Source organism: Anopheles funestus, chromosome 2RL (genome assembly GCF_943734845.2).
Source record: "Anopheles funestus chromosome 2RL, idAnoFuneDA-416_04, whole genome shotgun sequence".
NCBI classification, from domain to species: Eukaryota; Metazoa; Arthropoda; class Insecta; order Diptera; family Culicidae; genus Anopheles; species Anopheles funestus.
The window spans coordinates 45,151,022-45,163,305 of record NC_064598.1 but is presented as its reverse complement, the minus strand read 5'-3'; the positions used below and the strand labels follow the sequence as shown (position 1 = coordinate 45,163,305).

General features: G+C 42.3%; 1 protein-coding gene across 1 annotated transcript in view; it reads left to right on the top strand.

Annotated features, from left to right (window-relative positions):
- Nucleotides 1-12,284, top strand: part of LOC125764112 (headcase protein) — a 94,096-nt gene that overhangs the window by 15,906 nt on the left and 65,906 nt on the right. The window contains exon 2 of the mRNA XM_049427985.1: nucleotides 6,481-6,577. Within this exon, the coding sequence (XP_049283942.1) occupies nucleotides 6,481-6,577 (97 nt within the window). The remainder of the gene's footprint in view (nucleotides 1-6,480; nucleotides 6,578-12,284) is intronic.

Sequence of the window (12,284 nt, the reverse complement as noted above, 5' to 3'; positions counted from 1 at the left end):
GTGGTTGATTGTTGAGTTTTTTTTGCGTAACGAGAGGTTTTCCTCGAACAAATGCAGATACGTCTTCTCGGTTTGAATGAACCTTACGTTTGGAGACATTAATTTAATGTGTTGCACAATATTTTGATGGTTCCATGTGCAGCGGTTCCGACGCGCGCGCGCTTAGGGTCATCAAGTCTCAAGCATATATCGCCGAGGCCGAGGTGATGTGTGTTTCCCACATGCATAATACTATCCTGCGTCATTCATCGCTTCGGAACGCGTTTGCCATGGTCCTAACGGCCCAACGGTGGCAATAAATATGTTTGTAGAGCTTTGATGGCTATCCGAATCGCATAAACGAGACCCGAAATGTTGATGTTTCTTCTCGGTAAAAACGGCTATAGGTTATGGAAAAAGGATAATTTTTTGTTGTGGTTTTGTGCGAGGTTTCAGCTGCGGGCCTGTGTTCATGGCAAAGCGGCACTACGGACTGGCGCGCTTTTAAGCGGTACCCGCCATTAATGGTGATTTGGGTTAATTTTCATTTGGAGCGGAGGGTTTTTTTTGCCCCAAAATCATAGACAGGTATCACGGGGTTTGCTTTTGGACGCCACATGTGTTTATTCGCGAACAGGCGGCTATTGGACGGTGTCGTAGAGAAGCAACTTCTTGGCCTTGAAGTTGCTCGCGGCTCACACTGCTTCGGTTGGAAGACTGGAGAATTTATTTAGTTTACGATCCTGGGAACTTATGTGGCATTAGACCTTGTGGGATGGATATAGAAAAATAGATACGTCTGACAGAAATAGTTCCTAAACGGCAACTCTTGCTAATAAATGCTGTAGATCCTTGACGGATGTTTTCGGTTAGATCCTGTATTACATGTATGTGAAATGGGGATTTTCAACGACAATTAAATCTGAAACTATCATAAAATTGACCCTTCATTGTCAAACGAGTTCCAGTCTCTTTGGCTACTCTCAAGACATCGCCTCCGCGTGTTGTTCAGTTACTCGTTCTAGCTTTCAAGTAAACAAACTGACGATTGATTGCTTTCCAAACCGTGAACGATGACGTAACATCACGAGTACGTGTTGTCCTAGTTATGAGATAGTAACACATAAAATCGTTGATTTCCTGCACACCTTCAGGGGGTATTTGAATGGTGCGGAGGTGGCCAGACACCTCACGACATTCGCCTAGAACTAGTGGTTGTTTGTTTCTCTGCCACCGCAAGTAGCCCCAGGACATTGCGCGAATGCCTACCAGAAAGAGAGAGAGAGAGAGAATATAAAGTAGATGACACTAGTTTTATAGTTGTGCCTTCCTGTCAAGCTTCATTACCAAAGGGTACTTCCTCTGAAGGGCGTCATTGGCGTCCTACTCACGCACAAGTGCACCAAAACTGTAGACGTGCCTCACGAGACGAACCACTTCTTGTGCATGGCGAAACCCTCCGGTGTATAGTAATTCGCAAACAGTATTGTGACAGGCGACAAATATGGCGAACTGATGATAGTTTGGTTTGCCTTCTATTGTGTCACCGCCATTCTTGGTCTCCTTAGGAAAGCTGAGCAGGTCTCCCGCCCGTTTTGGACGATAGGTTTAGGAAGGTGTCTCTAACCTCGTTTGGACTGGGGTAAGATTCTTTACCAAGCGCACTCCTCCGCCGATCGGTGCAACAATGTGTATCCGATGATTGATTATCTAACCACAACCCCAGACATGCTGCCAGACAGTCATTGCTGGTATTAGTGATTCACTTCGTGAAGAATGTACACGGTAGCAAACGATACGGAAAATGGCCTGGCAGCTTGGCTGTTGTGGTGCGCTTTGGTGCGAATGTAATGTTGTGGAGGTCTTTCAATGATTGGCAAAAGTTCGATGTTTCTCTTGTGAGGCTATAGGAAAGGAAACAGTCATACAGGGGGGAAAAGAATAAAACCCCCATTGGTGTCGATGTGCTTTTCCCCAAACCCAGGAACACCGCAACATGATGCTGTGGCAAATGATTAATTACCTTTTCGCGTTTCGGTCAGTCACTGTCTGCAGAAACCGCACCGAAAACCTACCAAACATACCTAACCATGTAGGAGAGAGCATGCAACGACGCAATCGATAATGCAATAAAATTGCGTTCCCTCCGTGTTGTGAACTTGTGAACCCATCTGCGAAACGCCGGACTCTTCGTTAAACGATATATAATTAGCGTTACAACGAAGCACAGCGCTGTGGATGAAAGCAATGTTTGCTTCCAGTGTGCGTGTCGGTGTCTATTTTTATATTGGATTCAGCAATTGCAAGAAAAACTCCAGCCATCCATAGCAGTAAACGTGCGTTCCGTGCGTCTCGTGAGAGCTGTCCCATATATTATTGCCGTTGAGACTAAACCGGAAAGTCGTGCTTGTGGCGAAGACTCTGGTGCTGAAGAGACCCATCCTATGGGCGACACCCGTACGGGGATGATGGTTCTTCTGCTGTCCGTCCATCGCTTCGCGACTACTACTTTCGCGTGTGGTGGATTGGTTTGTGTACGAGATCGCTTGATCGTTCCCTTGCGGATACGATGTTGGCGAACGCGCGCGGGGTCTATAGGTTGCTTTACGCCTATGATTTATAGCGTCAAATTATCCCCGGTTCTGTTGGTGATTATTTCCAAGGTCACAGCTGGCGGAAACGTCTTCGTTTTCTGCCCTTGTGGGGAATTGGTTGGGGTGAGCTGTTAGACTATGCGCTTTCTGCTAGACAGACGCAGATAGCAGTTCCCCGATAGTGTGTGAATCAAAATACGAAATATTCAATGAAACATACCCATCGGCGGGCGTGTTTCGATAGAAAGAAATATGTTTCCCATGAAGAGTTCTTACGCACCCGGGGACACATACGGTCACAGCGAGCAGTTGGAGCGATTAAATCTTTGGTACCATTGAAACCGGCTTATAGATCTCGAAATGTCATGCTGATCTCAGTGGTCAGTTAAAATTTGATTCGTTTCAGTTTGTTGCGATTGTTGTCGGGGGATTTTTTTTCGGATGTCTTAAGTTATAGTTACTGGTCGAATGTCTAACTCTACCAGAGTTGAGCTATTTAAAGCAACATTAAAAAAGAAAGACTTCTTTTTATTGTTGGCTTTGCTTGAAGCTGTTTGTTTGGTCCCATGACAAGTTGTTAAAATTTTGAGGTATTCTTAGCAAATAATTACTTCGCGCTGATTAAGGTATGTGCAATCGATGAAGTAATCGCAAGAATGTTGATCACTTGTTGATCAAAAGAATGTTTTTAATTAAGACCTCTAAACCTAAAATGCCAAAAGTTCTTACACACAATATGCGTCTCTGAGTGTTTCAACAATGTTGCAGCAAGAAGTCTTGCTCAGTTTTGAGGTTTGGAGCGGTTCGGTGCGGTTTGGAGTGTGGGGATACATTCGGCGTAAAAATGTATGCCAACATTGATGTGAAGGTGTTGGTGCGCTCTGTGCGTGAGATGTGGTGGTTTGGGAGGGGTGTTCCGTTTATTTTGGAATCAAACACCAAAGAGTAAACGGCAAGCGCGAATAGGGGAGGAACCCCACCGTCTTCCAACATTCCCCCAACAAAAACGCTCTCGCAATACACCACCGCACCTCATTTGGCCGTTTCTTCTTGGTTCGACTCAATGTCAAGGTTAAAATGTGCTGAGTAGCCGCGTGTGTGTGCGCACTGCTGCTGGCTATTTCGTCTGTTTCTCGGTGTGGTTGTGTGTAACCAATCGCAATTCGTTCCGGTGGCGTTTCGTTTTCTTTTGAGATACGCTCTCTTATGCCTTTTTTTTCGGTGTCCGCGAGCTCCGCGAGTTCTGTACCGCCACTGTTCGTGGTTCTGACCAGTTAACTTCTTCGCATCTGCTAGATCTTGTTTTTGGACTCCGTCGCGGTTTGCTCGCGGATCAGAATGGCTGTGGCTGTATGCGTATTATGTGAGAGTGGTTTTTCAACGAGATAGTAGCGTCTCAGATTGGCAAACGTTAAAAAACAACACCGGCCGTCTTTCCACACCAATACACACCCCAAAAACCCCTTGTTTCGTTTGGATTTGCCACGGTACACCGACTGGTTTAGGGATGCAACTACGAGTTTTGTTTTGCTGGCTGAGGCACATTTTTACATTCCATTACTTGGTAATCTTTTTGCCGGGTCCATCCTGTAAAGAGAGCAGGGCCCAAGCACCACCACCAGGGCAGACAAGAAGGAAGAGGAGAGGGTGGTTTTGTGTGCGTGTGGGCGCATAGTAGCGTAAATATTTTTCACATTTCTGCTTTGGTTTGGTTTCTTCTCCTCCGCTATGGTTGATGTAGCGTGCATAAATCCACGACGCAGAAATAGGTAAGCAAAAAAAAAAGCCTCAGAGAAAACATATTAGATAATACCCGCGATTTGTGTGCCTCGCGCATTCTTCTACACACGCCTTTCCATCTCGATCCCTTAATCCTTTCCCGTCTGTGTCTGACGGAATGTACGGAGTTCTTGAATTCTTGAATTATTTTATCGTGACTTTTGCTTTCACTGTTTACGGGATGTGTTTTTTTGGTGCATGTTGATATGATCCAAAAAAAAAAAACAACAACAAAATATTACCGAATTTATGCCCCTACTACATGCCGGAGCATCTTTTTTGATACACGTGTAGAATACACCACACTGCTGTGAAATCATATATTTGGCCGAAGCACAAGAGCAACGAGCACTGCAAATGAATTCGCATCACGTAGCAAAACGGGGCATCGGTGGTAAATGATGCCGGGCAAGCCGAATATTAAGAAAGAGGAAATCACGATTTGTTCCAGGTTTACGTTGGTGTAGGTTTGCTTGGCCGTTTGCTGCGCCGTTAAACACTCTAGGACTGGTTGTCCGAGCCGGGGAAGGCAGATTGCCGAAGGGCGCACATCAACACTGTTTTGTGTCCCTCGCAGGTGAAGAAGTGCGTCCCCGAGCGAGAGACAGGCAGCGTCTTGATTGAGCGAAATATTTCGACCACTATTTGTGTGCTTGTTGTTATACGAGTTGGCGATCTTTTGCCGGCCTTTGTAGCTGTACGTAGAGCTTCGTTTAGTGTTGCTTAAAAAAATATGCTCAAGTGGTTATAAAATCTAGGTGTGCAACCTTTAAAAGCTGATACGTTCGAGTGGCTCACGCCTGGGGGATGTGTTTGGATACCGGTGTTGATAAATCGATGGGTGCGTGTATGCGTCGTTCGCACTTGGAATATTTGAGCATGTTCTTTAGTTGGTCGGGGGGAAACAAGGGAGATGATTGTTTCTCGTTTTGTTTTGTTGTGCAAATAGTTAACCTTGAAATACAACCGAAACCCCTAGTTAGTTACGTAGTAATGTCCATTTTCTCACTCTCGGGTCGTCTCATTTTTTCGGCCTATTGATTCTCAATTCTATCGATGTGTTGGCATGAAAAACTAAATAAAACAATGTCCTACTCGCACATTTTTATTACTAGTAACTGCTGGATAGATTTAACAACATTCCAGGGTAAACAAAAAACCGCACCTCTACATCTTGCTTTGCGTTTCGTTTTGTTAAAAGTTCTCACATGTCCATTCTAATGGGTTTGCCAAACTGCGACCGGGACTTTGCTTCTACCGACCACTATCGATGAATCATGCGAAAGTTTTCGTAATACACAACTTAAGCAGATACTTTGCTTATGCAACGCGACTTTCTGGGCTGATTGTTTTGATTCTTTCTTGAACTAAAAAGTTGTTGTTTCTAGTTTTTGGAAACATTATCCGACAGCATTGGAATTTAAATATAATCGAATATAATTATTAATAGTCGAACTACCAACTATCAAGGATATATCTTGTATAAAGGCCGTTCTGAAGTCTAAATTGGATAGCAATGAAGCTACACACTCATCTTACCACTCCTTTTAGTAAACGTCAATCCAAAGCAGTTAGTTCTCATTTGTCTTCTAATTTCGAAAAAAAAATCTCAAATTACTTCATTACCACGAATTGGCAAATGCAGTCTTTAAATATGACGCATTATTTCACTTTTTTACTTGTTGCATGAAACACATGAGATGAAAGCGCCTTTCGAAATTTGAGTACCAAACATAGCTGTGCTTTAGGTGTGGATTTATTTTTATGTTCTATTTTATTTTCATTGCAAATTTAGAACCTACGATAAGAATAGCAACGCAACTAAATAATTTGTCTTGTTTGCTGGCGAAGAAAGACCACACAAAAAGTCTCCTCATTTAACGCGTTCTGTTTTTCAAGAGTGTTATCAGCGGCTAAGTTACTTGCTTTATTGAGAATCTGATGATTAACTTGTGTGTTTTCTGTAAAGTACTGCATGTTGTCAATACGCATCAAAGTGTCGGGATGTGACTTGACTTCGATATTTATTTAAACTCCTATCTGTATTTGTTTCCATCTGCAGTCGACAGCTTACTGTACTCTTGTTTTACTTGATTTTTATAACATATTTTCCTTCTTTGTTTTACAGAGCTACATCTGGTGCCAATGGAATCTTCTCACGCCGTTTAGACTTTTCGTCGTTCAACGTTTTGCCGCGACAGCGAATAAACTCCTACTCGATAAAGGTAAGCAGCTAATTCGTATATGCTTGATTTGGCTTCCTGGAATCAATGCTTGCCACCTCCTAGGATTTCATTTTCAACTGCATGCATGAGCGCATTTATGAAAATCGTTTGATGCTGAAAAAAAGCGTTCTAAGTCATAAGATAAGCTGTCGGTTACAGTTTGTGGTTGCCGATTGGCAGTTGTGACATTTGATATTGCTGTAAATTGCGATCCACAATCAAGGTGTAATTGAAGCTTCAATTAATTAGCATCGTACAACATTATAACAATATTTTCATGCTTTTCCGCACCGATCGCATCAGCATTGGATTGATTTCACTTCCTGGAAGCTTGAAGCAATAAAACCACGCAATGATTTAGCGTACCTCACCTAATAACTTCGCCGCACGTTTTAAGTCGCATGTGTACGGAACGGAACGTGTCTTGGCAAATAAACGATTCCATATTGGCAGTTTGTCAAGCAAGTGTTGTGTGCTCGACGAAAAAACATATTGCCTTTCGCCCGCTCCTGACACTTTACAAGCAGTGCCGTCATTTTTTGTTGTTGTAAACCAATTCTCGCGTGATGGGGGCAACGAGTGGAGCAAATGGTGAATAACTGACCCATCGCAATACGCTCTAAAACTACTATTTTACTAAGGTTAGTTTTTCTAGTGCATTCTGTCAAATTGGTTGGCTTCGTGCCACATGGAGAAGCAGTAACATTCAACCATTACATTCATTCTACTTCGGGGCGGCAGTTTCCGCATTCTGTACGGTTGCTGTTGGTCGCTCGTATTGAGCAACTGTTGCATTTCGTGCATGTACGCCCCACAGCTTCTACTGATGACGTGGACATTTGACGCGTTCAAGTTAATGAGTGACAGTCACGTTTTGCATGTGGTTCCCCAAAAACCGCAACCGTGACATTGTTGTGGCTTGTATAGCCCCATAGTGGGTGAGTATGATTTTTTTTTATTATGCCAGAAAAGTGGCTCCATCGACAATTATGTCAAAATGTGTCCCATCGGGAGTAGTGTGTAAACAACTCGTTTAATGAAAATTTTACCTGCTTCTTTGCTTCACAAGGCTTTTTATTTGTCTGTCAATGATGATTCATGTGAAAATTTATTGCACGCGGTATAATGTCGATATTAAAACGATCGTGCACGCGTGCTAAGATGGGATTTTACTACAAGAGTATTTTTGGAGATCAGGCTGATGAAGTACTCGTACGAGAATTAATTAATTTTGAAAAAAAATTTCTTCCATTTTGTCATGAAAGTTAGCTTTTTGTGGAAGACTTCTACGATTGGGCGTCATGCGATAATCGGCATCCGTGGACATAGACTTAGTATCATCTCGTGAATGGCGATCCGTAAAGTAATCGATTTATTATGGAAATACTTTCAAGACGCGTTAGGTAGGAGTCGTACAACAGGCGTTCAATTACAACTTATTGTTACTGACCTACTGACTTCAGTACGGCATTTTGAAACTGTTCGAATAGGTGTGGCTAGGATCAAGTTTTATTGCTTTTATTTATATCGTTGTTCGGTAAGGAGGTCAATACGTTGATGCATATTTGTAAGTTTCTTACAGTATAATAGAGTAGAATTTTGCTTAGCATGTTTCTTTCGCATTTGTGTTTGTAAATAAAGCAAATATTTTATTTGATTCGAATCAATCTTCAACAATAATCAGTCACGTCTATAGGCTCTCTTACATGTAATGAAATGTCAAAGCAGTAGGAGCACAAAAAAAACGAAAATACTCTAACAAAGTATGAGGGAAAAACGTATACAGTTAAGAAAATTTCTTGCTCGAGATCGCTCAAAGTGTGCTCTCCGGCATTTCAGAAACTTCTCCTGCTGGCAATGTGAAGACCGAGCAATGGTGAAAGTGCTCAGATCAATTTCCTACATTCTACTGGACAAAGAAGTAAACGTAGCCCGAAAAAAAATAAGCGCTCGAAGTAAAAACCTTAGTGATTTATTAGTGTTTGATACGAGTTTTGGCGCACCGGTTGTGAAGTTCGAACTTTTGCCTTAAGCTTTTTTTTTGCGGAACCCTATCCACCATAGAGAGGGAGAGGAAGTGTTGGAGTGCGTTGAATTTTTCCATCCAGTCTCGAGATCTGGCGGCGCGAGTTGTTCTTGCCATCAGGTCTTATCGTTGGTTGCTTGCTTACAAAGAAAAAAAAACCTATCTACCCCATAGTGCTTGACCTTTCCTTTTCTTTTTTTGGTTTGTATGCACGGCAGGGTGACTCCAAGTTTCGGTAACTCTCTGATAACAAACACGAAAACCTTTTGCGAGGGTTTTCTTGGCCACCAGTATTAGCAATAAGGTAGTACGAAGGAAAACGGAAAGTGTAAAAGTTTTCCATTTTCCAATAGCGTCCCTATCATCGCGAGAAGATGGGGGAATAGAAGTGGCCCCCCGGAGCAACAGGAGAGTGTAAAAAGAATTATTGAAGGAAAACCCATCTCTGCCGAACGACAATCGATAAGCAATCAATTCTCGACAGTTTTCCTTCCTCTTCGGGCGATCGTTCGTCGTTCGTGTCGTGTTTTCGGTGTGTTGTGTGGTAATGTCCCTTTGCGTAATGTTTTGTGGGTTGTGTCGCGTGCGCCTTATCGGTATGCGGACATGGTTCGGACGGAGCATTTCCTTCCAAGCGAAATTGGCAAAATGGTTCGACCCATTGGGGTAGTTAAATGTCACTATTTCGAAACGTGCCAACTGTAATTAAAGTTTAATTTCTACTTATCTCTATGTCTGGTTTTTCGAACCAGGTTTCCACTCTGTTGCACCGTGCTGTTAACCTCTAGCAACGTACATTTTTTGTGCACTATAAGAACAAGAGTTTTGTTGCCAATTTTCTCGAACACAATGTGTGTTTTATAAAGCACAACAAAATGCCATTTTGTCAGAATGTTTAATCATCATCGCTTTATATTTTGTGTAGACTTCTTCCTCTCCGGAAGGATGTACACCGGTACTCGTATACATTTATTCACTTTGCGATGACTATATGTTTGTTAGTCTTCTCTCTTTCTCTCTGCGGTGCAAGATTTCATCAAAATCATCCTCTTTATGGTGTGTCTCGGTCCAATTAAATCATAAAAATTCAATTACATTCTCATAAAGCTTCGTAACGCCTCATAAAGCTCTACCTCCCCATGTATGTGTCTTTGGTGTCCCGAAGGTCAACCTTCCTTAGCCGTGTCCGGAACTGGAGGATATTATCCTTTCCCTCCGCATTGTCACTCGCTTGTTCATGCGTGGGTTTATGATGTGACAGGAGAATGTGAAGGGAAAACCGTTTCATTTATCGATCCTGTTTATCATAAATATCTGGCCTTGTAGAGTGGTTTTCGCTTACTTTCGCACATGTCTTCATGGGGCATCGTTTGGCTGGACTTGTCGGATGAGCCCGGTAGATGATCGGTGGGATAGATGAGTTTATCACTGAGACCGAAAGTTAGTTGATCATTCAGTTTCAGTATTCGTTTAACTAAGGATAAATAATTCATCACTTCATCAAACACGCGGCTCAGACAGTGGAGGAGACAGTGGAGGACAGACTCCCTCTCGCCATTCCAGGACGATGATGGGTTCGATGCAACAAATGGTTGTTTTTCGTTCTTTGCGTGTGTGTTTTCCTTGCTTAGAACGATGATGAAAAAAGGGTTTTGTTTTTCCGTCCCAAAAGAAGCCTTTTTAGTATATGTAGTCGTGTGTCGTTTATTGAAACAAAAAAGTATTCCATGATTTACTGCAAGAGTGGGGTTTCTGAAACACTTTCCTTTTTAAAGTGTTGGTGAACCTCTCAGGAGTTTTTTTAACCACGCACAAAAAAAAGAATCGCCACAACTTAAAGAAAATAAGGAAAATGGCCATCTAGTAAATTTGCAGATAGTCCGCTGTTGCTACTGATAAATCGTCGTCGTCTGTGGACACAAAATCGGAAGACTGGGGGCGCATGCAATGTGCTATAAAAATGATAATGAAAGTAATTAAAGCTCATTAAGGATGAACAATTTTGCCTTTTGCGCTTTTTTTCTGCAACGTTCTTACAGTGTTTCAAAAGTAATCGGAACTGCAGTGCGCAGTGTGGAGGTAAAAGTATGTTAAACTGGATGAAGTGAAGTTTCACTGTTAAAAAGTAGATACACAACTTAATACCAGAAGCAGTTCTTGGGGATGATGGGGTTCATTGGTCCCGGTCGGTCCGATCGAGTTCCTTTTTGGGAACAATGTTTAATGTTATTAGAAGGTTAAGCAAATTTCTTTATGTATTGTTTGCACCTAAAATAAACGAATTAATTCATTTTATTCAATATCTTATCGAAGTTGGATAACTTGCGTTTCGTACTAGTTTCCTTAATCCAAACTCCTTTTTCTTTAAAACAAAGAGCACTATCTGTACAGATTACGATGTTAGGTTATCCAACAAAAAGACTGACATAGCTGATACACGGCAGTATTTCAGACAACTTGCCTATAAAACGTTCTTCCGCTTTATGCTAATTGCTACCGAAATGTAATTTTCAATAGCCACCGGAATAATTTTGTTTCTCCATCTCCACCGGGCAAACTGGTCGGTAGATGGATTTTGTGCCTGGTTTTAATCTCTTTGTGTGCGCCGCATATCGCTGGTGTGTCCGTTAGCGAAGCATAAAATCATTCATCACCCTAATGCGGCGGCGCTTTCGGTGTGTGTGTGTTCAGGTCTTGGACGTTTAGACGCGTACAAGATTGATTTGTCGAGTTAAAAGTCTCGGACAGTGTGACGTCTGTCCCGTGTGCACTTCGGTTTCGCGTCTTTGGATGGTTGCATCGCTAGAGCAAAACGCAGTAAACAATGAGCTGAGAAATGTGGCCCTCGCCTTTGTGTGTTGTTCGGGGCCCATGGCTTTTGGGCTTTATTTTTACGGCTGGGTTGTGTCTCGTGGAGAGAGGATGTCGTAAGGCGTAGAAGAGCACCACACCAATGCGACCGTCTGTAGCTAAAAGGACACACATTATTTAATGTACACATAAAAAAGCAAACTCCATCGTCGTCACTTAGGGGGGGTTCGGGTTCGCATATAATGCTCGTCTCCATCTGCTTCGTTAGTTTTTACGACATAATCTAGTGTCAGAGTTTCGGAACTAACCTTTTTTTTCCGTGCGGTGAAGTAAAAGGTAGTTGGGTGGGTGGACTTGTCTCGGTTTGGATCTGTGAGAAGGTGAGTATATGTCAGTACAGTCGGGGTCCAACTATTGGGCTAGCTGTGCATAACATCTTGCATAATTTTTTTTCTGGTCTAGTAGCGAAAAGAAACCTTTGTTGTATGTCCCTTAAAAATCTCCTGAAGCGCTTAAATGAGACGCTAAATTCGTGGATTTTCTTGGATACAAAGTGAGATTAAGACCAGTAGCAGAATTCGCAGTGTTTTTCGATAAAGATTTTATTTTTTGTTTCATTGATGATTTTGGTCTTGGACGTACATAGATTTTAAATTTGATGAATCTGCAGTCCCCTCTACACGTTAAACGAACAAGCATTTTTGCACCATTGCACTGCGATGTGAAGGGCACAGTTGCAGGTCATAAAAAGACTTGACTCACATCCGGCATAATTATGTGATCGAAATGAGCGTTAGTATCACATAAATTTCTTATCGAAAACTTTGACTCGCGATTTTGGGACGAAAGTTTTACGTTCAGGCTGTGTTG